Genomic DNA, 27,050 nt, shown 5'->3' on the forward strand with positions numbered 1-27,050 from the left:
TTTCTTAAGTCATATGATTTGCCCAGACTGAGTCAGGAGGATACACACAATTTGAACAGACCAATAACAATGGATGAAATTGAAGAAGCCATCAAAAGACTACCAACCAAGAAAAGCCCAGGACCGGATGGGTATACAGCGGAGTTTTACAAAACCTTTAAAGAAGAATTAATACCAATACTTTTCAAGTTATTTCAGGAAATAGAAAAAGAGGGAGCTCTTCCAAATTCATTCTATGAGGCCAACATCACCCTGATTCTGAAACCAGACAAAGACACCTCAAAGAAAGAAAACTACAGACCAATATCTCTAATGAACCTAGATGCAAAAATCCTCAATAAAATTCTGGCTAATCGAATACAAAAACACATCAAAAAAATTGTGCACCATGATCAAGTAGGATTCATCCCTGGGATGCAAGGATGGTTCAATATACGGAAATCAATAAATGTTATTCACCACATCAATAGACTTAAAGATAAGAACCATATGATCATCTCGATAGAAGCAGAGAAAGCATTCGACAAAGCACAGCATCCCTTTATGTTCAAAACATTAGAAAAACGAGGGATAACAGGAACTTACCTTGACATTGTAAAAGCTATCTGTGCTAAGCCTCAGGCTAGCATCATTCTGAATGGACAAAAGTTAAAGGCATTCCCTCTAAAATCTGGAACAAGACAGGGATGCCCTCTATCACCACTTCTATTCAATATAGTTCTCGAAACACTGGCCAGAACAATTAGACGAAAGAAATTAAAGGCATAAAAATAGGAAAAGAAGAACTTAAATTATCACTATTTGCGGATGACGTGATTCTATACCTAGAAGACCCAAAAGGGTCTACAAAAAAACTACTAGAACTAATAAATGAATTCAGCAAAGTGGCAGGATATAAAATCAACACGCATAAATCAAAGGCATTTCTGTATATCAGCCACAAAACTTCTGAAACGGAAATGAGGAAAAACACTCTATTCACAATATTCTCAAAAAAAATAAAATAAAATAGTTGGGAATCAACCTAACAAAAGAGGTGAAAGATTTATACAATGAAAACTACAGAACCCCAAAGAGAGAAGTAGAAGAAGATCTTAGAAGATGGAAAAATATACCCTGTTCATGGATAGGCAGAACTAACATCATCAAAATGGCGATATTACCAAAAGTTCTCTATAGGTTTAATGCAATGCCAATCAAAATCCCAACGGTATTTCTTGTAGAAATAGAAAAAGCAATCATAAAATTCATATGGAAAAATAAAAGACCCAGAATAGCAAAAGCAATTCTAAACAGGAAGTGTGAATCAGGCGGTATAGTGATACCAGATTTCAAACTATATTATAGAGCAATAGTGACACAAACAGCATGGTACTGGTACCAAAACAGGCGGGTGGACCAATGGTATAGAATAGAGGACACAGAGACTAATCCACAAAGTTACAACTATCTTATATTTGATAAAGGGGCTAAAAGCATGCAATGGAGGAAGGATAGCATCTTCAACAAATGGTGTTGGGAAAACTGGAAATCCATATGCAACAAAATGAAACTGAATCCCCTCCTCTCACCATGCACAAAAGTTAACTCAAAACGGATCAAGGAGCTTGATATCAAATCAGAGACTCTGCGTATGATAGAAGAAAAAGTTGGCTCCGATCTACATATTGTGGGTTCGGGCTCCAAATTCCTTAATAGGACACCCATAGCACAAGAGTTAATAACAAGAATCAACAAATGGGACTTACTTAAACTAAAAAGTTTTTTCTCAGCAAGAGAAACAATAAGAGAGGTGAATAGGGAGCCTATATCCTGGGAACAAATTTTTACTCCTCACACTTCAGATAGAACCCTAATATCCAGAGTATACAAAGAACTCAAAAAATTAGACAATAAGATAACAAATAACCCAATCAACAAATGGGCCAAAGACCTGAACAGACACTTCTCAGAGGAGGATATACAATCAATCAACAAGTACATGAAAAAATGCTCACCATCGCTAGCAGTCAGAGAAATGCAAATCAAAACCACCCTAAGATACCATCTCACTCCAGTAAGATTGGCAGCCACTATGAAGTCAAACAACAACAAGTGCTGGCGAGGATGTGGAGAAAAGGGTACACTTGTACATTGCTGGTGGGACTTCAAATTGGTGCGGCCAATTTGGAAAGCAGTTTGGAGATTCCTGGGAAAGATGGGAATGGAACCACAATTTGACCCTGCTATTGCCCTTCTCGGACTATTCCCTGAAGACCTTAAAAGAGCATGCTACAGGGATACTGCCACATCGATGTTCATAGCAGCACAATTCACAATAGCTAGACTGTGGAACCAACCCAGATGCCCTTCAATAGATGAATGGATAAAAAAATGTGGCATCTATACACAATGGAGTACTATGCAGCAATAAAAAATGACAAAATCATAGAATTTTCAGGGAAATGGATGGCACTAGAGCAGATTATGCTTAGTGAAGCTAGCCAATCCCTAAAAAACAAATACCAAATGTCTTCTTTGATATAATGAGAGCAACTATGAATAGAGCAGGGAGGAAGAGCAGGAAGAAAAGATTAACATTAAATGGAGCCATGAGATGGGAGGGAAAGGGAGAGAAAAGGGAAATTGCATGGAAATGAAGGGAGACCCTCATTGCTATACAAAATTACATATAAGAGGTTGTGAGGGGAATGGGAAAATAAACAAGGAGAGAAATGAATTACAGTAGATGGGGTAGAGAGAGAAGATGGGAGGGGAGGGGAGGGGGGATAGTAGGGGATAGGAAAGGTAGCAGAATACAACAATTACTAATAGGGCATTATGTAAAATTGTGGATGTGTAACCGACGTGATTCTGCAATCTGCATTTGGGGTAAAATTGGGGGTTCATAACCCACTTCAATCTAATGTATGAAATATGATATGTCAAGAGCTTTGTAATGTTGTGAACAACCAATAAAAAAAAAGAAATGTTTCAAATAACTTGCCTCACCCCATTGATATTCCTCTCTGGATATAAAGCATTTTAATTGAGAAAAAATTCAGAAAGACCATATATATCAATTATATCACCTCTGAGATATTTTCTCATACAAATGAAAAGTTTAAAGTGAAAAACATATATATATATTTATAATCTAATGAACTATTTAATTTTTCTGGTTTTGCTCAGAAGAATTTCAAGAAATTTGTTGGAATAAATAAAACATGACAAATAATATAACATAATATTGAAGTAGGAATAAAAATAGAAATAAAAACCAAGATTAAGGAATACAACATGTTTTAAAATCTATAGAATAAAACTCATATAACAACTATGCATAATCTGTAATTTTAAATGTCAGTTACACAGTTAATATCCATATAATAATATTCAATTGTACCTAATTCTAAAGTTAGAATTGTTTCAGAGGATAATGTTAAAAAGACACTGAATGGAGTCATAAACAACATTTTTAATAACATTAATACATTCACTTGGAATCTATCATCTCAAGTTTTACGTAATTCTTAGCTTTCTAAATTTGAAATATTTCTTTTGGGATCTTCAGAAATTCACAAGTTAATTTCAATTTTTCCAAAGAACCAATTTCTAGTTCTGTTGATACTAAGATACTGCAAGGGTATTAATCTTTTTCATTTGTGTTGCAAGGAATCAAAAAGTTGAGATGAAGTTTTCTAAACTTTTAACAAACTGTTCAATTTGAAAACCCAACATGATTACATTATAAATATGAATTAAATGCCATTAGCAATCACCATTGATATTTTAAAGTGTATATATGATCCTGTTTTCTCCAAAACCCCACTTTTTTTATAAGAAAATTGATTTTTTTTAGTAAAGAGGAGGAACTTCCATTTATTTCAGTCAATATATATTTTATTTGATTTTGTCATCTATTGGATATTTTGCTTCTGGGATTAAGAAATTGTTGGTGGTGGGCATTTTGAATTGGTAAATTCCAATGTAGTTTATTTAAGAAATATATTTAGTTGCTGAGGGGTTAGGGATATAGCTCAGTTGATAGAATACTTTACTAGCATGCACAGGGCTCTGGGTTCAAGTCCCAGCAACACAGACACACACACACACACACACACACACACACACACACACACACATTGATATTTTAAAGTGTATATATGATCCTGTTTTCTCCAAAACCCCACTTATTTTATAAGAAAATTGATTTTTTTTTAGTAAAGAGGAGGAACTTTATATATTTCCATTAGTATCTGAGAGCAGCACCATATATATATTTCCATTAGTATCTGAGCAAACTCCCTGGAGCTATAACTATTACTACCTAATAATGGCATTATATAGGCAAAGTTTGTACTGTTAAAGTAATACATGGGTTTCTTACATTGTTAATGAGGCAGAAATTCACTCCTGACTCCCGTATTAATTTAGTACATGCCTTTGACATTGAGAATGTGATGGAGGAACTTCTTATCTTTAACTCCCACTGGTGGCTGGTATATCAGATGATGCTTCTTTCTATTTTAGCTAAGTCAAAGCAATGTTAAACTTTGAAATACAAGCCTAAATTCAGAAAAAAAATTCCTTAAAGTTATCAAGTAACGCAGTCCTCCTTGAGAACACAAAAAGTGACCCGAAAGACAAAGTTTGTCAGAAGTTCCAAAGATTAGAATCTCAACCACTTTTAAAGATTGCTTTATGTTTTATTATCACCATGTGGTCATGTCTAGTAGCAATATAGAAATCAGGAACAAACATCTCCACATTCTAGCAACCTTATCTTAAAACACAGGGAAAGTGTATGGGGACAGTAGAAAGAGAAACAGAAGTAATGGTTTGATTAAGCTAGCCATTAATTTAGTTGAATATGAAGTGTAAATAACTGTCCCAGGATTGAGCCTCTATTTTATTAATTTGAACGTATTGATTAATTAATTATATAACACAAACAGACTGATAATGTGGCACTTTACACTCTTGTGTCCACAGCATACATTTTGGCAGTCTCTGTCCGAGGGGCCCCATAAGACTTGGCCAAGGAAACACCTGCCGTTGAATAGGGTTTCCTCATGGAATAAGGATAGTTTCTCTCAGGCCCAACATCTGTTTGAAAATGCAGAAATAAAACAGTAAGTGTGATTCGGTAAACTTTGGAAAAAGAAAAAATGATGTCATTTTATGGTTGTTCCTACCACCCCCTGCCCCCACCCCCACTCCTCACCCCCAAAGGAACAAGAATCATACTTCTTAGTAGGAATCATCTAGGAATCCTAGGAAAAATCCGAGGGGAAAATATCACATTTTCATCCTGAAAGTTATTTTTAAATTTAAAATTAAGCTGAGGAATTTACTTTTTTTTCTGATGATGAAAGGAATTTTCTGTTTGAATACTGTGTTTTTTAGAAACCAAATGTACCACATCAATTTCTTTAACAATTATTTTGCCGCCTCTCAGTTCACTTTAGTATTGAAGAACATATACTCTATATTTTTGTGTTTGAGCAATAAAGCTTATGTATTGCAAGTCAATTGTCATTGAACACATGGAATTTTTGGTAAGAGTGTAAATAAGTACCATTATAAGTAAATGAGATGTATTTCTCTGGGGTTGGAAGGATAATAGTGGAGGCAAGGAAGTGTGCTATTTTATTTACCTTTAAAGAGGTATAGGCAGCAGGTGAGGACAGCTCCAGCTAAAAAGCATCCCAGAGACCCAGCCATTCCAAGCCAACAGGACCAACCAAATTTATATTGGATACCAAGGAATATATTGTGCAAAATCAGAGAAGAACGTTCCACATAAACATCAACAGCATACCACACAGAGCCAATGATTCCTGGAGCACCTGAATGAAAGAGAATTGTAAAATAATATGGAGCATGTTGCAAGTATGTCATTAAGAGTGTTCTCTTTCTTCCCTAACCCATGACTGAAGCCATACCAGCTACATAGTCAGCACCAAATGCCAACTGTGTTTAATATTTTTTGGGGGAGAGTGGTACTAGGGATTAAACTCAGGAATACTTAGCCACTGAACCACATCCCCAGTCCTATTTTGTATTTTATTTAGAGACATGGTCTCACTGAGTTGCTCAGCGGTTTGCTTTCTTTGCTGAGGCTGGCTTTGAACTCGCGATCCTCCTGCCTCAGCCTCCTGAACTGATAGGATTACAGGAATGCGCCACTGCACCTGGCAATGCCAACTGTATATGAAGTCATTTATATTGTAATTATAGTCATTGTAATGTGTTGGGGTCAAAAAAAATCCAAAGTAAAAATTGTCTTTATTTTTAAGTAAATTCTTATCTACCACCTCCATACCATATAAGAATAAACAAACATTACTTCCTTTAAGTAAAATTGAATTCCCACCATTTAGCCTCTCTGACAATTGTCAGGTTTGAAATGAAGCCTTCCAGGTTTCCCTTCCTTTAAAGGTGTGTAAGTTATATGTTGAGGCCTAGGTGCAAGAAAGAAAGGTATTAAGCTGAGAAACACCCTTTTTTCACTGTAAAAGGGTGCTTCTAGAATTTCTAAATCTTTCCATTTTGCCCCTGAGAAGACTTATATGTTAGTTTAAATCACCATTTTTGTTTAATTCTTCTAGATGATTAATGCAAATAATTTAAGAAGGATCAAATCGTGAATATTTTTTATAACCTAACAAAAAGAGGTACAAACAACCACACTTTTTCTATAATATTGTTACCTCTATGTTAATTTGGAAATATCTTTTTCAAACTTCAAAACAGATAATAGACTTCTAAAAATATGTGTGTATAGCATTGTCATTTTGAATAGTGGTTTCAAAGATTTAGTCATACCTGGGCATTTACTTTAGTCATTACTTCAGTAATTCCTACTGGATTTTTTTCCACCGACTCATTTATTTTTTTAAAATTTAGTTTTGCCATGCATGGTGAGGCACAACTGTAATTCCAGACACTAGGGAGGCTGAGACAAGAGGAGCACAAACTCAAGGCCAGCTGTTGCTCAGGCTTGAATGTGCAATCCTCCTGCCTCCTGCTGTGATGTCCTAAATATCTGGGATTAAAGTCACCTGCCACTGTGCCTGGCTGAAAATTCACGATAGCAATTCAGGGTAGATATCACTATCCCAGCTTTACCCTGTTTTGCAGATATGGAAATGACATGACATGAAGATATATCTCAGGTCTCTTTAGTTCCAAATTCCCTATCCATTTACTACTTCACACTACCTGCTCAGGTTCTCACATAACTGCTTGCTAAATTTTTGCTGCTACCATTTAAAATGCCCTTCTGGTTTACAGTCTTCCAGTACTTTGATTTCTTCAATAATATATCTCTTCCCAACTTGCATGAAGACCAAAAAACTACATTATGTCATGATAGAGTACTACACTTTGAATTTGAGCATAGATCTGATTGAAATATCAATTTTGCTATGCCATTAAACACACTGGTTTTTTTTTAAAGAGAGAGAGAAAGATAATTTTATTAATATTTATTTTTTTTATTTTTTGGTGGACACAACATCTTTATTTTATTTTTATGTGGTGCTGAGGATCAAACCCAGCGCCCTGCGCATGCCAGGCGAGTGCACTACCGCTTGAGCCACATCCCCAGCCCCAAACACACTGCTTTAAAAGTACTTATTGACTTCTTGTTTATTATTTACATTTGATTCATTAGCTTTCAGAACTCCATTTCTTCATATGCTTGTTAAGTAAGCTAATAATACAATCTGTTTGTTTATGATCAAATGGGTTGGCATATGAAGAACATGTAACATAGGACTTGGCACAATTCATTAAAAAATTGGTGAGGCATAAGTAGAAGGTGACAGCTTGGAACTTAACTTTAGGATCTAACTTTAGGAATAATTACAAAATAAATTATTTTTAAGAAATAAAGCATTATATATCTTTTTAACTGGCTAAAAATTAGTTGGGAAACTTTGGCATGCCTTATCTTGGAATAATAACAGAAGATTAACTATGTGATTCCAAAGGTAGGAAGCAGGGCTGGTAGGAATGCTTGCTATTCCTTCAATCTAGTAAAGCAAGCAACGTATGACCCTAAAATGAACCGCTCCAGAACAGGAAAGGAGTGCTGTCCTTGGGTGAGTATCTCTACCCCTGTTGCTAATCCCATCCAGTACCTGCTATTAGTAATGTTGTTCCAGCAACAAAGCAGATGCGCATTTTAACATATGGCTCATCAGGGAGGAATTTCACACAGTCAAGACCAAGGAGCAGGGTGACAAATCCAAATCCAGCTAGGATGTCTGCAGTAATCATCAATGCTCGAGTGACCACCAGCTTCACTGTATGACAGGGCACATGGTTACAGCAGTCAGAGGAAGAGACATGTTAACTCACAGAGGTACATTAAAAACAACAACAACAACATAAAAAAGCCAGACAACCATATACATTGGTACAAACCCAATGATAGAATTCAGATTTGACATTTGTATAAACTTGGCTATGAATACCCTTAATTTTTTCATAAAATTCAAAAAGAGTCTGAACTTATTGCCATTATAAAGTTTTATTACTTAGTTTTGTTGGCATTTTAGCAGATTGCATCCTGGTAGATAGTGGGGACTAAGAAAATGTTTTTCTTTTCGCTTCCTGCTCTGGAGTGTTATAGCTGAATGCTAAATTGAAGGTAGAATATTTTCTCTGTGGCAGTCACCCAATAAATACTCGATGAATAAATTAATAAATGATCTCCATAGTTTTTGACATTTTCTTGAAATATTTAAAATAATTGTTAGAATTTTGCACATGAATACAAGATAAAATATTTTAAGACTCCTGTTGACAATTCAGACTGGTGGGAACCCTGAGAAGACCTTTAGAAAGCAGAATTCATTTCTGCTATTAAATAGAAGACCATCTCTGGAAGCCAGATCATGTTCTCTTTCAGCCCTTCAAATCATGTCCCTTCTTGGCCAAAACTCCACATTAACCCTTTAGTTCTGCACTGTCAAATGAGCATATTTTAAAGCTACAGGGAATAAGAATGTAGAACAGGAAGGAAAGGCTCAGGTAAATAGAAGCAGAGCAGCTGCTGTCACCTTTTGGAAAAGACTCATAAGTTCAGAATGACAGTTATGCTACATTAACAGCAAGGAAGTTATATCACAAAGGGAGAGTTAATTACATGAAGTTGGAATTACAACCATGTTAGTGGATACACAAGGGTAACAAAATTTATTCCTTTCACAGTAATTATATTTTATTTTCATAGTGATCTGAGGTATCCTTGTCTTTTAAATATTTTCTTCTCAATGATGAGGTAAAGTTAGAGCACATTTAGTTATGTGTTGCTTGCAAGAAATGCAGCCATTTTTTTTTCCTTATTTAAAATGAGAAAATATCTCTGTATCTGAGAAAAGAAGTCAAAACATAAAATCCTCCTCTACCTTATTTGTAGGAGAACATACTATATATGCTTATCTCATTAATATGTATGAATATACATTTGTTTTTAGAATTTAATTTGTAATATCTCAAAAGTTGGCATTATTTCAAAAAAATTAAATATTCCAAATCTGAGGCTCATTTTTCTAGAAATTGAGGGAAAAGAAAAATATAAAACTAAATAAATGACATCAGGTTTTTTCTTTTTCTTTCTTTCTTTCTTTTTCTTTTTCTTTTCTTTGTTTCAGCATAGTCTATTTATTTCAAATGGCATGTACAAGTGGTCTCTCATTCAGTGTTCCAGGCCAAAGAGTATTTTGAGGGCCTCCTTTGACATTGTCTCATTCCACTTTTGAGCCTGGGACTACCTGGGGCCAGCAGCACCATTGGGATGGGGTGGTCTGCACTCATGCAGACCCTCATGGGCTCTGGTTTCTTCTTCCCACCCTTTTCCCTACATGTAGGGTCTCCTTGGAGCTCCAAGACTCCTGCCAACGGGATAGCCCATTGGTTACATGGTCAGCTTGGTTCCAGAAGGGCAGCCCTGCAAGCAAATTACTCATGCAAGCAGATGAAGAATGTTTTTGGTATCATGTGGGACTCAGCTATCAGAATGGAGCTAAAATGTCAATTTGTGCATGGAGAAGCATCTCAAATTATCTTTATCAATAGGAGCTCTGCGAAACACCTAGGGTCAGACACAGTAGGAAGGCAATGGAAAGTTTTCTAACTGTGGTTGTATAAAAATAGCAAAACTAAAAATGAAATTTTACTTCCTTATAGGAAACATCCTAATGTACAGGGTTTTGATATGTTATTCTTCTAGAATAGATTTTCATCCTTGTTGTCTTTAAACATATGAAAGAAATTTTTTAAAGGACTGGACCTGTATATCCTTATTTTTTTTTCATAAAATTCAAAAGTAGTCTGGGTCTTTATTATTTGAAAATAATAAGAGCAAAAGGAAACATGTGAGATGGAATAATCAAAATATTTAAGAGGAACATATTTGTAAGCAGAGGTTTTCTCTGTATAGTGGGCTTACAGTAATTTTTTTTTTCTCTTGAATAAATGTACATAATAGTTCTTCAATTTTTGAACTGTTTAATCGTTTGTTTTTCCTCTCAGCTCTGGCTATGTACTGAGTGCCCAACATGACTTTCCATTCCCATTCGCCAAATCATGCTTCTTTATAGGGGAGGGGAAAATGGAAAGAATTAAAAAGACTTTTAAACAAAAAATTAGTAAAAGTGTTTTAACATTCTGCATTATGTTAAAAATGTTTCAGGGACGTAACTCCTAAATAGCAGGTAAAGAGCTCTAAGTGCTTTTCCTTGGACTGAAACAGCTGTCCAGGGGAAATGTCACATTCCAAGACTCGACTTCTCATTCATCTTAAGAAAAGAAGTTGCCATGTGGCGCCATCCCCCACCATTTGCTTTGAATGGGACTAAAACCACTTTGCTTTAATAACAGAACTGGTATTTCTTGGCACAGCTCAATGTCTTAAATAATAAAGAAGGATTGAAAGAATCAACAATAAGATTTTATAATTTAAGAGATCTCCTTATTTATAGTAACATGGGCCTTGCTAATACCCAACTAGGATTTAAAGCTGAAAGTAAAGAAGTTGAAGACACTGGCTCTCATGTGCTGCCAGTAATGTGCCACTGGTGTTGATTTTTTATCCTCTGATCCCTACATTCTGTGTGTCTGCCTTAGACTATCTACCTCCTCCTGTCTCTGCCTCTCTATCTCCACTTCTGTCTTAGCAAATCTGATTAAAATAAATGCAAACTTCCTATTTGAAAAAAAATGTCCTCGCTGAAAAGACATTTCTGAAATGTTATTCATCTAACTTGTCAATTCTAATCATAAAAGCACAGTACAAAAAGACTAATTTCAATTAAAAAAGCATTTACTGCAAGCCTACTGGATATGAGGCACTGTAATAGCAGAGATGATATTTTACACTCAAGGAATTTACAAATATATGGGAAAAGACAAAATGTACTAAAATGTGTTTCAATACCCATTTCAGAAATAAAAGTATTTCTAATAGAAACATCTCTAACTAGACAGGACTTTAACCTAGTACTACAGAAATCAAAACAGGCAGTGGATATGGGAGTCCCATTTCCCATGGCATTCCTCTGTTGGCAAGCAGGGCATCAAGGCTTACGTACAGGGGTGCTCTGCATATATGGAGTCATACTCATCACAGGTGCGAATCCCGTCAAAGGCATTTGTGACACACTCCCACCAGAGGCCTCGGCACTTTGTGCTCACCTGGATATTGGAGAAGACACCTTATGAAATGAGGCAGACACCCTTCACTTTCACTTCATCAGAGAAAGAGACCCCCCTGGTGTTGTGTCTGAGAGCAAGGCACTGCGGTCGGTCGTGAACGTGATCAGAATTTCATTTACAGCAAACAAGGCATTTTGGAATATCTTCTCTTAAGTGCTGACAGTGAAAAGCTTTCTGAACCAGGAAATTAAACCACTTCCTGATTGAGGTGGTGTGAAGAAATAAGTCATGGCTCAGGGGGACAAAATCAGAACTAAATGTATTCAAGTATCTATGGCTAGTTCCATCACTGAGTCATGGCTTCACATGGAGAAAATACATCCCACTTCCCTGTGCTGACATTTGCTAATAAAAAAAAAAATCTATACAATCATAGATGATAACTGTTTATGTCTGGAGTCTATGAGAAACAAACATTAATTTTTCTTCATTATGAAATGAACAGTGAGTTTCATAAAAAAAGGTGTTATAATTTTATGAGGTTCATAAATTTAAAATTAGCAAAGAAAGCCAATAGATAAAAAGACACAAATAAATGACTGAAAGCTCCAAGTCATTTTCCTCCCTGTTCTACTGGCATATTATAAATATTTGAGCTGCGATGTGTATATAAACAAACTGAGCATTAAGTTCATCCCATTTGACAGCAGTAAACCATTTTTAGTTGGAAATGATGTGCCAATGACACAAGTCCACTTAGAGCTAAAGGGTACCAGTGCTCTGAATTTTCCCATCCTTAATCCATAAGCTCTAAGTCACAGTAGACATTTTATAACTGTAAACATGCCAACAGAAGATAGTTTCAGGTATTCTTGGCAAAGCTCATGCTTATGGCGTGGAGCTAATATGATTGTGTCTTCAGACTCATTTATGAAATCACATTACTTCGGAAACCTGGGAATACTAAAGTTTAAGAATTATCTTGGAAAATTAAAACTTAAAATTTTCCCCAAGAAAGAATAAACAGCAGAATAAGGTGGGGAAGAAGTGTAAAGGAAGGGATGTTAAATTGGGACCACACCAATTTAAAGGGAAATAAAAACATAAAAGGAAAGGGGCATAAAAACATTTTGCTTTACAAAAGGGAATCAAATATTAAGAATCCCATGAACCAGGAAACTCTCAGCTCAAGTTCTGCTTTGAAATTCTGTTTGGGGCCAAATAAAACTATCCAGCTCACAACTCCATCACAATTTTGAATGTGGTACCGCTAGTATTGCTTTACTTAAAAAATACTTAGAATTGATAATAATGGTTATGCATTGTCGTATACTTTGCAACAGTTATTATTTAAGCACAGTATTGATTCATGTATTCCTTTAAGGACCTCAGGAGACACTATTAACACCCATTTTATAAATAAGGACTGGAGACACAAGAATAGTCCATAAATGAAGGATGAGAGGACTTACATATAGCCGTATGTGTGTGTGTTCTTAAGCACCATGCTGTATTTAAGGCTCATTTAAAAAAAGAAACCCCAAATCTGTTTCAGGATAAAGTATTCCAGAATTGGATACTGGAAGATAGCTTTGGATGGAATAAGCTCTAACTTGAATCTCATGCCCACAGCTGTTATTCTTCAAAACCTCACTTTGGCTTGCTGTTTCTAAGGTTAAATCTGGAAGTAATGTTCACGATTTTATGGAAGGTTATCTGACAGGGAGAAACACAGAGTCCAAAAAATCTGATGCAGAAAATCCATCTTGTGAAATCTAACACGTTGATTTCTAAAGAAGATGTGAACATCTAAATTTACATATGCACAAACCTTAAATATAAAAAGACATTTTTAATAACTGTTATAACCATGGGCATGATCTTACTTTTTTTGAATTTCAATTTCCTTATCTGTATAAGGCAGATAATGAGATGGTGGTTGTAAGTATTCAAAATCTGTAAATACATACACAATGGAAATTATTTATTAAATAAAGTAAAATAGCAGTAAAGCACTCAGACCTCGAAATGACTTACATAGTGGTTGTGCTCAGCCTTACAAACAATAATGAAAGTGAGAGAGGTGAATAGGATGGGAGAATGGTGATCCTCAAAAAGACATGTCCACATCCTAATCCCTAGAACCTATGAATATGACTATTTGGAAAAAGGGTATATGCAGATGTAATTGAGGATTTTGAGGTGAGGAGATCATGCAGATAGTTTCTAAACTACTGACAAGAATCCTTATAAAATACACATAAAGGAGAGACAGAGACAGAAGAGAAAGAGTCATTGTGACCACAGACACAGTTTGGCGATATCCAACCACAAGCCCAAGGAATGCCAACAGCCGCTAGAAGCTGGAGGAAAGGGGAGCAAATTCTCCTGGGGAAGCTTCAGAGATACTGTAGTATTCCCAACACTTATTCCAAACTTCTGGTCTCTGGAAGTGTGAGAGAAAGAGTTTTTTTTTTTTTAATTAATATATCAGTTGATGGTCATTTGTTACAGCAGCATGAGGACACTAATACAGTAGACTTGGTATGTACTGAACTCTTACACCATAAAAGAAATCAGATCTAGGGGGATGGGGTTATGGCTCAGTGGTAGAGCGCTCACCTCACACATGCAAGTCCCTGGGTTCGATCCTCAGCACCACATAAAAATAAATAAATAAAATAAAATAAAGTTATTGTGTACAACTACGAAAAAAATTTAAAAAGAAATCAGATCTATGCATAGCCTACTTTCCCTGAAATCTCTCAGTTAATAAACACACAGGATCCAGTTTCCAAACTTATGATATATCATGTGGATATGAAGCCACTGCTCTATAATCAGATGATTGTCCACATTTTTCTACTAAGTCATTCACCAAAATATTACTGATACATATGGTCATTCCTGTTATATATGATATTATTTAGAAAATGGTCTGACATGTATATGCACAAATTCTTATTTTATTTAAGAAGACTCTTTCTGCCTTGCCAAAATAATCCAGTAGTGGTGTCAGTTTCAAGGCTATTGATCATTTACCTGCAATGACCATATTTAGAAAAGCAATGAGCTCATTAGAGGAAACATGGAATCCAATTTCATTAGGTATTAATGCTCAGGGGCACACTATTAAATTGCTTGGTATTCACACTCAGTTAAGGTACGTGAGAATAGTGGCTGTAATTAACTAAACTTCTGTGTTAATATAGCACTTACTGGAGACACCCTTAAAGGTGCCTTTGTGCTCAAAACACAAGGTTAAAAGATTTTGTGTTATTTATCATATTTGGGAAAGTCCTCTTCATTGCAATACATAGTCTTTGTCTAACCCAACCTTCTGTTATAAAATGGCTTATTAGGAATTTTTTAAAAAGGAAGCAAATGTTAAGTTCTTGCAAGTTTTAAGACAATTTTTTTTAAAAAAATACTCTGATACTTATATTATTATAGCTGATATTTCTGAAAAGAGCAAAAAAAATGCAAAATCTCGAGTAGTCATTTTATCTCACAGCATCATTCAAAATACAGTATTTCAAACTTGAGCTATCTCCTTATTAGATGAAGTTTCAATGTATAAATAACATAGAAAACAATGCTAAAATCCAGGTATGATGGTGAATGCTTGTAATCCCAGGGATTTGGGAGGAAAAGGCAGGAGGATCCCAAAGCCAGCCTGAGCAACTTAGTGAGACCCTAAGCAATTTAGTGAAACCCTGTCTCAAAATATAAATAAATAAATAAATAAACAAACAAACAAATAAATAAATAAAAGGGCTGGGGATGTGGCTCAGTGGTTAAGCACCCCTGGGTTCAAGCTTCATTACCAGAAAATAAAATAAAATAAGAAAAGAAAAAGAAAACAACGCTTAAAGAGTTTGTATGCTATTTCAATGAATATCTGCCATCACTCCTGAAAGTGAGTGAGAAGTGGATTATCTTCTAAATAAGGACAGGAATGACAGTGAAGTCAAAGACACAAATATGAAGCCAATATAAATTAAATGAAAGTTAAGATGTATATGTGTGAGTTAGAAAAATATTGACAGCTTTGTTTCTTCAACAAACATCTGTTAAGAACCTATTATATACTGAGAAGGAGGCCCTGTAGGATCCTTGAAGCAAAGAGCCAAGTTTGTCTTAGTTGTTGCTGTATCCCATGTACTTGACATGCTGGCACATAACAAACATTCAGTGAAAATTTTGGAAAATAGAGCTGCACTAAATGCACATACAAAAAACAATGTAATATTGAAAGTGTTCTTAATTGCTTGCAGATGGTTAAAAGGAGAGCTTTTACAGAACACTCCAGGTTTCCAGCTTCTTTTGAAAACTTGGTTGTGATGGTGTCCTGAAGTATTCAGTTGCACAAAGTAATAATTAGCAAGAGTGGATAGAGTAGTTGTTCCCAAGTAGGTGGGTCTTGTCTTCTGGGGGCTCCCACAATTCCTACGCAGTCTGCCTCACTCATATATGTTGGCTACCTCGTTCCTCAAGGCAATTGAATTTTCCCCAGATGCTGTACACTAATAATGAACTGTCACACTTCTACCTAAAATTTCAGTCCCAATTCAAAGACACCCCTTCTTCCAAAAGGCCTTCCATGCCCTCTTTCACTGGAATTAATCTATTTGCTTAAAAATAGATTTCATTAAAAATAAATAATTAAACTAAACCCTGGGTTTCCATAGTAATTTCTCCATATTTATAGAACACTTTCAATATTGCATTATTTTTTGTAAGTACATTTTGTGCAGCTCTATTTTCCAAATTATATTCACTTGTTATGTCACAGTCAACATGCCAAGTATATGGGATACAGCAACAACTAAGACAAACATGGCTCCTTGCTTCAAGGATCCTAGGCCTGCTTCATGATACATAATAGGTTCTTAAAAGATGTTTGTTGAAGAAACAAAGCTGTCAATATTTTTCTAATTCACACATATACATCTTAACTTTCATGTGAACTTTGTAGAAAATGGTCACTGTATGCATAATTTCTCCTTCATATGTCCTTTTAACTTTACTAAATAAACTAGAAAACTAAATCTAGGAGCCAAAATAACAATTACTTAGGAGAGTTTACACTGATTTAATGTTCTTGGGCCCTATCTGATCTGCTGGCTCTAGAAAGAGTTTACTAAGAACTAGGGATGAACAGGATGCATTTAGGAAATCATGTTCATGATGACTCTTCCCAGTTGAGTTATAATGCCATAAATTAATTCTTTAATTTGGGATATCCTATTCTGAACTCTGTAATAGTCTCCTATTAAGACTTTGTTGTCCTGTGGAACTGGAGATCATTATGTTAAGTGCAATATGCCAGGCATAGAAAGACAAGTGCTTCGTGATTTCAAGAGACAAGTTCTCTTTTCTTTTTTCACTCATGTGTGGAATCTAAAAAGTTAACTCCACAGAAGTTGAGAGTAGAATGGTGAATACCAGAGGTCGGGAGAAGCAGATGTGAGGAAGGGATGAGTAAAGTTCATCAGCAGGTATAAGTTAGAGGTGCTTAGCAGCAAGACATTCTGGCATGCTATTGCACCCAGGGGTGACTATAGATAACAATAATGGACTATATACTTCAAATTTCCAGAATAAAAGATTTTGAATCACCACAAAGAACTGATAAATGTTTGGGATAGATATGTTCAGGCTGATCTAATCATCACACATATATACATATATCCAAACATCATATGATGCTCCATAAATATGTACAATTTTATGCTTTTGCATATCAGTTTAAAATATTATTTAAATTTAAATAAAAACAGCTTTTCTATTCTATTTTTTCAGTTTTTCTTTTCTTATCATTCCTGCACTATAAACAGCAACACAACATTTTGTCTGCTTTGTCTTTTTATATACTTTTCAGAATTAGACACTCTTCTGTAGTTACATACAAATCTCTTCTGTAGTTACATAGAAGAGTTTATGCGGGCTGGGGATGTGGCTCAAGCGGTAGCGCACTCGCCTGGCGTGCGTGCGACCCGGGTTCGATCCTCAGCACCACATACCAACAAAGATGTTGTGTCCGCCGAGAACTAAAAAAAAAATAAATATTAAAAATTCTCTCTCTCTCTCTCCCCTCTCTCACTCTCTCTTTAAAAAAAAAAAGAGTTTATGCATACACATATGTATATATAATTATAAAAAATAGGCAGTGAATATTTATTTTTGGTTGATCACTATCAAAAATTTTTTTTCATCAAAATGCATTAAGTTATACATGTATAGACATAAATAATATACAAAAAACAATTGTAACAAGCCATTAAGATATATTATTTTAAAAACTACTTTGCCTATGACTAGTGGTACTTGTAATTTTTATACAAATTTACTTTTCTTTTACTAATATATTTTAACATTGAAGATGTAACTGACCTACATTCAATACTTACTTAGTTATATTTATTAAGATGAAAAGCTTTAGTGGGGCTGGGGATGTGGCTCAAGCGGTAGAGCGCTCGCCTGGCATGCGTGCGGCCCGGGTTCGATCCTCAGCACCACATACAAACAAAGATGTTGTGTCCACCGAGAACTAAAAAATAAATATTAAAAAATTCTCTCTCTCTCTCTCTCTCTCTCTCCTCTCTCACTCTCTCTTTTAAAAAAAAAGATGAAAAGCTTTAGTAATATTTGCCTAAATAAGATGTTTTACCACTGAAAATGGAAATGTCTTCAATTTTAATATAAAATATGCTTGAATTTTTAAGCCAGGATTCTGAAATGTTTTACTTTTGCATTTTATTTTATAGTTTTTACTATACTACATGGTGCAAAATAACTCAAGAAGACTTAATAAGGCTGAGGGATGAAGACTAAAATAATCATGGTAGATATTGCCTTATATTTATAAAATATGAAAGAAAGTCATGTGTTCATTTGTAAGAGTCTGTTTGCTTTAGTTCTGCTTGTTTTTGCGAAATGATGGCTAAAGGCATAAACAATAAAAAATATATAATTGAAACTTAATTTGCAAAATATAATTTTTATGGTCTTTGAGGTTGTATAACCTGATTTACATATATGGACTATCTATCTGAATACTTAAATTTTATTTATTTATTTAAGTTATATACATTAAAATGCTTAGTATGGCCTCACAACTTGCAATAATAACTTCCGAATTACAGAGATCATGGTTTATATTGAGTAAATGAACTCAGAATATTAATTTCCCTTCCTTTTTAAAGTTCTTTCTCTCTTAAAATCATCAAGTAGAAGAACATTATTATCTAGATGAAATACACTTTTTACCAACCTTATTAGACATCTCAGGGGATTAGATTTTTATTCCTATCTTATTAAAAAGATGAGCCAAATACATATGTATTTGGAAAATTAGATTGGAGCAAGATATAAGATCTTGCTCTTCTTTTTTTTTTAAATGGCTGTTTCTCTACATTAGGATTTAATGTGAGATTTTCAAAGATCATCTCATATTATATTTTATTCATTTATTCATTTTTTCAACAATATGCCAAGTGTCAATTGTTCCAGTAATTCATAGGTGCAAATGCACCATGAGCTTCTATAAGATGGACATTAGTACGAGGTGCTGAGAAAATCATGAGCTGAGTTAGAGAATATTTGTGTCTCTAACATCTGCTGGATAAGTTTGAAATCAATTGAAAAGTAAAACTAGTATGTATATAATCAGAGCACATACTTTGTATAATAATTTTAATATGTAATTCATGTCTGAAAGAATTATAACATCATTAATACAAATAGAAATCCCAGAAGAGAATCTGATTATGAGGGTAAAATAAATTCCAATGTGATCAACCTTCTTTTGAAGTAATAAAATTTTAATCATAGCAGTGTTTGGTGTATAACAGTTTCATAGAAAATAATTAGCAAAAAAATTAAAAAGGGAATCATCTTGTACAAACACTTTTTTCTTTCTGATAATGGTGAAACCAGGAAAAATGTGATAGAAGTATTTTTTATTTCAGTGTAAATAATTAATAATTACATACCTTGTAATATGGCTAAATGTTAACAACAACTCTTTATTTCCTTTGTTAAATGTGAATATTTGATAGACAATCTTTGCTATCGGACTCCATGATCTATAATATTACCCTGGTTAGATAATGAAGAAACAGCCAAAGATAAGAGAAGCAAACAACAGCCCAGAGAAATACACAAGATTTCTTCACAAGATCAATAGGGAAATAGGACTAGTACTTAAATCTCATCTCTCTCTGTTCAGTGAATATTATACAAAATGTCATCTCCTCCTCCAGAACAAAAACAAAACAATGAACCACAAATCAATCATAATACAGCCAACATGTATTGGCTGATTATAGTTTCCTGGTAATGTGATAAATGCTTTAGATACACAAGCTTACTTAATCTTCATGAGCAATTTATGATGTGTATTATCATTTTCCCTTTGCAGAAGAGGAAATCTAGTTTGCTGCAATTTAAAAATCACACAGTAAAAATCCCACTGAGGTGGGATTTAACCTCAGTCCCCTCTAGTGTCAAGCCTAACCCTGCATTCTTACCCACTGTAGAGAACTGTCTTCCTCCAGCCCAGGTGTCCATCAACAGATGTATAGATAAAGAAAATGTAGTATATATAACAATGAAGTTTTATTCAGCTATAAAGAATAATGAAATTATGGCTTTTGTAGGAAAATGGATGGAACTAGAGATCATTATGTTAATGGAAATAAGTCAAGTTCAGAAGGTTAAGGGTTGTATGTTTTCTCTTGTATTCAGAAGCTTAGAGTGGAAAAAGGAAAACAAAAGTGGAGGTAGATCTCCTTAAAACAGGGAGATCAGTACATAAATAGGACCAAGGGATTGAAGGTAGGGAGAGAGCAGGGGAATGCTAGAGAGTGATATTGGGCAAATGACATTGTCATATTTTGTTTTTGTACAAATATGTAACAAATCCAATGAATACGTACAACTATAATACACCAATAAAAAGTGTGGAAAATAATTGCACACACATACACACACAAAAAAATGTGTTCCTGTCTCCAGATGTTATATGATAAACTATACCAGAAAAAAGCCGGCATGATCCAGGAATATTTCTCATGATGCTTTTGGTATTGCAACAAATTTTCCCCCACTTATACTCTAAGTGAGTGACTCAACCTCCCCTCCAATTGTCCCAAAGTGGTAAGGTGGATCCAACATTGAAGCTTCTCTCTTTATCACCTCTTTTCCACATGCAGTCAATTTTCAATCCCACCAATATGAGCTTTCTTAGAGTTTCTCATATCTTTACATATCTTTTTGTGCCTGTCACTATTATAGTTCAGACCATCATTGTTTTTTCTACTGATCCGCAGCAAAATTTTCCTAGTCTCCTCATATTTCACTTTATTGGTTCCAATCATTACTCACAAACAAAAGCTTGATTTATCTCTATAAAGGGCACCTACACGTTTGCTTACAGTGAAACACCCTTGTCTGTAGAATAAGATCTATAGTTTACACGACACATACAGCCCTTGATGACCCAGACCCTGTATTTTTCACTCTTATCATACTGAAATACGTACAATCACAAACACACAGAGCTTTTGTATTTGGATCTCTGTGCATACCATTTGTTTTGACTGGAATACCCTCTACTTCTCCTGGCACTTTTGCCTGGTTTTCAAGTCCAGTTTAGATGTTTTTTTTTTTTTCTTTTGAGCAGAATTCACTGATATATCAAGACTGAGCGAGCTGCCTACTCAGGGTTATTCATTATTGCAGGACTTGCCACACCGTACTGTAACTATCAGTTCACCTGTCTTTGTCCTTTGCTACACTGGGTGTAACCTAAGGATGTTCGAAGCCCCATAATTTTGTCCCTGTTGCAGTAAATGGCAAAAGTTCAGGAGCATTTTTGGAATGAAAGAAGATAGACTGTAGAGGGTGGTCAAGAAAGGGGAGATTAAGAGGTGAAGGAGAAAGGAATAAAAAGATAACTGAGAAATAAACGGAAGAGAAGGAGGAACAGAAAGTGGAGGGAAGGAGAAAGGGTAAAGGAAAGAAGAGGAAGAGGTTAAAGAAAGAAGAAGAAAGGAAAGAAAAAAGGGAGGAAGGAAAAAAATTAAAAATGGAAGAAAGGGAGAAAAAAACGATTGGAGGAAGGGTATGTGGAGCAAGAGCAAAACAGAGAATATTCCCATTAGGTTCCTAATGGAAGTGTCTAGGGAACTTCAGGAACCACTTGTCCAGTGACCGGCCATCTTTCTGGGGTTGCAGACAGAGTCAGGAAGTCTGATGTTAAAGACAGCAAAGACCAAAAAGAACCCTAGGAACATGTGAGTTTAATTTTACAATTAAAGAATATGAGCAGCAGTGAATTGCAGACAGGAGCAGCAGACAAGAGCTCATCACAATAGAAGGCAGTTAATATGGGACATGAACACAGCCTTGAAAAAAATCTCAGGCCCAAGTTCTCTTCACCACAATGGCCTTTCCAGAAACACAATTGAACCTTGATGTAAGAGCAGGATTTTAGCTTAGGGCCTTGGATCCCTGATTTAGGGCTGTGCACAGCACAATCCTGGGTGCTTTTTTAATTGTTCTAACATTTAATACAAAGAACTTCACTCTTCAAGGCAGGTACACTGTAGTAAGACCAAAGAATATTTGAGCTCTTTCAGCCCCTTGCTTCATGTTACTCATCTTAATCCTCTAACGAGCCTTGAGCTTTTCCTCACTCTGTATTTTTGCCACATTGTCCTCTCATCTAGAAGGCCCCTGTTGCCATTGCTACCTTTTGAAATCCTTTGCGTCTTTGGGAGACCTTGCTCAAAACCTCCTCTTTGATGAGACATGCTTCAGTGTCCCTAATAGGAAATAATCACACTATCATATCTATTCCAGTAGTGCTTTGTTCATTTTTTTCTCAAAATATGAATTAACCAATGTTTTTTATTATAGTTGCATGTCCCTTTCTTCCACCTTCAATGTACACCGCAGGAAGGCAGGACCCCATTCTTGCCTTTTCTTTGCCTTCCCTAGTAGGATTAGTCCAGTAACTTTCATATGACATATGCTTTTTATATTTGTAAGTTGAATTGAAACATAAAACCCATTTTCTAACTCTCATGCTTATATCATCCTAAAATATTAAGAAAGCTATGACTCTAATACTTCTCACATTTTCACAGGTATTCTTCTTTTCTTCCTTAAAATTTTTATTGTGTTCACTTTTGTGGCTTAAAGTGAGCTATTGGATGGACCACAGTGATATATAAAGGAGAAAGAGTGGTATAATTGACTCAGTGAGAATCAGAACTTCCAAATTTGTGGGTAAAATGATGATTCTGTATCCTGGCCCAATGAAGAAATGGTTAGTATGACAGATTCCTATCCCTTCAAAAATATTGACAAGAGATCATTGAAAGAGAAGGGGGCCTCACTTGAAATAGGGTTCTTCCTTACGTATAAAGACTTTAATCTTCCATTTATGATAACAGAGAACTATGAAATACTCACTAACTCTTGCTCAATGTTAGTGAGGATTTACTTGAGGTGAATGACCTGGACTGCTTATTCTATTAATTTTAATTAGGTGTGTTCTTATACAAGGAAGATGGTAAATCTGTTGGATGTACTGAAATAAAAGGAAGAAGGCCTTTAAAAGCCAGGATTCCCAATCTTTCTCTGACAAGTCTTGACTCTTACCCTGCCTAAAACTCTATTTCTTAATAAATAAAGTTAGAAGCTCTGTCACCTTAAGCAGAAAGCCTTTCAAATTGTTTCAGAAAATACTTTCACGATGTCTTTGGATGTGATTTTGTGTATTTTAAAATCATTTTGTAAGAGTGCAGTTGTAAGTATGCTCAAGTCCAGCATATTTCTCTGTTGATCACTTACTATTGGCAGTCTGGATAATGGCAAACTAATGGCAGCAGAATGTTTTATCTGCACTTTTCCCCCAGCAGTCTCTAAAAGGCTTTTATTTTTCATTCACTGCCAGATAAAATATATCACTGGACTCACTTTAAAGGAGACATCCTTTATGGTAGTTCAATTCTATCACCGATTTTAGAAATATAATTTTCTAGCACTAAGGAGTTATTTATTATTCCACTGGTTTTGAAATGTCATGTAGATGTCAGAAGAAAATTAAAAGCAAGAACAAATAAACAGCAAAAATAATGCACACCAAAATAGAAAGATAATTACTTTCCATTTCTGACTCCAACTTGAGAGTCTAATAAATAATATTAGAAGAAAAAAAACATACCAACGTGCTCTTTAGTATCTTTCCTAAACTTTGCAGAAATGACAGTACAGCATTTGTTAGGATAAATTGTTCCCTCCAGGATGTACATAAGAAGGCAAATTGTGTCGCTGTAGATTCTTTGAGTTCCTGATACATGGTTTATTTCTCTTACCCACACTTTCCTAAAGCTTACTAATGAATAGCTGCTGATGCCAAAGATTAGGCTTTTGCTCAGTTCTACAATTCTCAGATTCCTATGGCCACAGAAAAACTTTTGAACTTCAAATGTACTTCTTTTTGAGCTTCTTCAGTGAGAAAAATAAAATGTTCAAATGTGAACTTCCTCAACTCTTGCATAACAGGCAGTTCTCATATTTAAGAAAGGATATTTTCTAAGTCCCTGTGGAAAACTTTCCTTTGGAATGTTTTATTCAGCTTGGAAATTCAATAAAATGACATTTTCCTACTGTCTACCAAGTGGGGAGGTTTTATATGCCTTGAGTTGGACTACTTGATGTCTTAGATTATTAGCACCACTTTAGAAAATCTATCAAGTTCCCTTAATGCTGTCATCGAATCTAACAAAAAGGCTGTTACTGGAACATTGTTCAGTTTGGTGTGTGTAGCAATGGAAGAGGTGAATTTCTGGAGGACTCTTCCAGGAATGATGGAATTATACTTTATTGAATTTCACCTTATGAAAAATAGCGTTATGAAGTTACTTCACCTGTAAAATGGGATGACAGCTGTTTCTACCTTGAAAATTAGTGTGAGGATTAAATGAACTAATAATGTAAAGATTTAATGTCATAATTCTGCCCCTGGTGGCTATCTTTGCTATCATTAATCCTAGGAAGTGTACTGAGGTTTACATATGGCAGTGGGGCTGGGAGGAAATTTACAATGCGGGTCAAAAAAGAAGGTGCAGACTTCTTACCTCCAGAGAGTCATCAGCATTCACCATCCAACAGTCTGTCCAGGTGGCCACAATCAAAAATCCAGTGGAGAAAAAGGCAAAGAAACAGGCGACATACTGAAGAAGATCCTTCATGGTGGTGAATAGTCTATCCGGAAGGGACACATGGGCAGATGCCAGCTTTGGGCCTACTCAGGTGGCTGGATTGCTATTGGCCTTCTGCTTCTGGTACCTGTAGATGAGAAAATGCAGGTCTCTTACTTTTCTTCACACCCCACTGCAGGTGCCTTAAGTTTCATTAAGAATAATAGAAACAGGCTGTAACCGACAGAGGGGTCCTGGAGGTTATAATCCGAAGCAAACAGCCTCCAATCACAAGCCAGGTCAGAAAAAGGACTGTGTACATTTTGGATGGGGGAGAGAGGGAGCCCTGGTAACATTCCTGGCCAGACTGTGCTCTGATGCAAAAGGATGGTCACCAGAGGCATGTGTTAGTACCAAGATGGAGGAAAGGAGGCAGGTCCCACCCCATACTGGAGCCTGTAAATTGATCTTTCTCAGGACCTTCAGGGAAAGTGAGCTAGTCTCCTCCCCCTTAAAAGAAGGCTTCACAGTTGACCGAGTGCTATTTTATTGTTACGACTACTTTAATATTCGCTAACTCCCTTAGACAGGACCCAGGTGAAATTATGCTAAACAAGTGCTTGCTCAAGGGAGTTTGCATTCCAAAGTGTTGGGCAGAAAAGCCCCAGGAAGGATTTCTAGCACCTGGGTAGCAAGCAAAGAAAGGATCCCAACCTTTTAGCATCAGAAACTGGGGGGGGGGGGGAAATGTGCATATAAAATACTTAAATTTTCAATTGACACATAATATTTATGCGTATTTATGGAGTGCAATATGAGTTACTTCCAGATGTTTTATAAATTAAAGGGAAAAAAACACACACATGGGGAAGAAACAAAACAAAAAGTAAAATAAAACATAAAATTAGTTTTTTTAATACAATCAACTTGCAACAAGTAAAAAATGCGATATTTTTTACAATGCTTGCTTAATATAAAATATGCTCTTTTTTGTTTTATAAAATTTATTTTTTTAATTTGTTATATATGACAACGGAATGCATTACAATACATATTACACATATAGAGCACAATTTTTCATATCTCTAGTTGTACACAAAGTAGAGTCACATCCTTCGTGTCTTCATACATGTACTTAGGGTAATGATGACCATCGCATTCCACCGTTTTTCCTACCCCTATATCCCTCCTTTCCACTCCCTTCCCATTTCCCCTTTGCCCTATCTAGAGTTCATTTAATCCTCCCATACCACCCCTAGCATATTATAAATCCGCATCCTTATGCAGGCATGTGTGTATGTGTGTGGGGGGTGTATTTTCAATGGTTTACTGTTTCCTTAATTTTTAAACATGTTAGTGAAGCTATTCTAAATGATTTACAAACATGATATCATTTAATCTTCATAAGCATCTTATGAAGAGAGGTTAATCCCTTCATTTTACAGAAATTGCATCCCCAAAGCTCTCTGCTACAGAGTTTCAGAGCAAGATTATACTCTCAGAGCTGTCTGGATTAAAGTGTTCATTTATAAATTATTACAGTCATTATGGAAACAGTATGAGGTTCCTCAGAAAACTAAAAATAGACCTATATATTCCAGTTAGCTCAGTACTGGGTATATATATCCAGGGGAAACTAAATCAGTAGGCACACACCCTTATCTATTAGGTCTCTACTCACTAGAGCCAAGAAATGGAAACAATGCACATGTCTGTCAGCTGATGAATGGATAAGATGTGAAACTTGTACACAAAGACATACTAGTCTGCAATAGAATCACAACATCCTGTCATTTGCAGCAAATACATGAAACTGGAGACCATTGTGTTAAGTGAAATAAACCAGGCACAGAAAGACAAGTACCCCATGATCTCACTTCACATGTTTTAATGGAACCTAAAAGATGTTGACCTTGAAGAAGTATGAAGTAGAATGTTGGTTACCAGGGACAGGGAAATGTACAGGAGGATTAGGGAGAGTTTAGATAATGAGTACAAGTTACAAATGGTAGGAATAAGTTCTAGTATCCTATTGCACCACAGGGTAGCTGTAGTTAACAATATAGTATGTATTTCCAAAGAGCTAGCAGAGAGGGTTTTGAATATCCTTTTGATCTGATGAATAGGCCTTTAAAATGACCATTACTTTTCCTCTTTGTGGGTTAATATATAATGCTGTTGTGC

At 35.4% G+C, this 27,050-nt stretch overlaps 1 protein-coding gene across 1 annotated transcript; it reads right to left on the minus strand.

Annotated features, from left to right (window-relative positions):
- Positions 1–4,954: 4,954 nt before the first annotated feature.
- On the minus strand, positions 4,955–24,917 carry CLDN16 (claudin 16; the record flags this gene model as incomplete). The annotated part of the gene is made up of 5 exons (XM_081302431.1): positions 4,955–5,088; positions 5,640–5,831; positions 8,130–8,294; positions 11,586–11,688; positions 24,804–24,917. 5 exons carry the CDS (start codon positions 24,915–24,917, stop codon positions 4,955–4,957), a joined length of 708 nt encoding a protein of 235 aa, XP_081158557.1.
- Positions 24,918–27,050: the final 2,133 nt, after the last annotated feature.

This window comes from Spermophilus citellus (genome assembly GCF_964194105.1).
Source record: "Spermophilus citellus genome assembly, chromosome: 7".
NCBI lineage: Eukaryota > Metazoa > Chordata > Mammalia > Rodentia > Sciuridae > Spermophilus > Spermophilus citellus.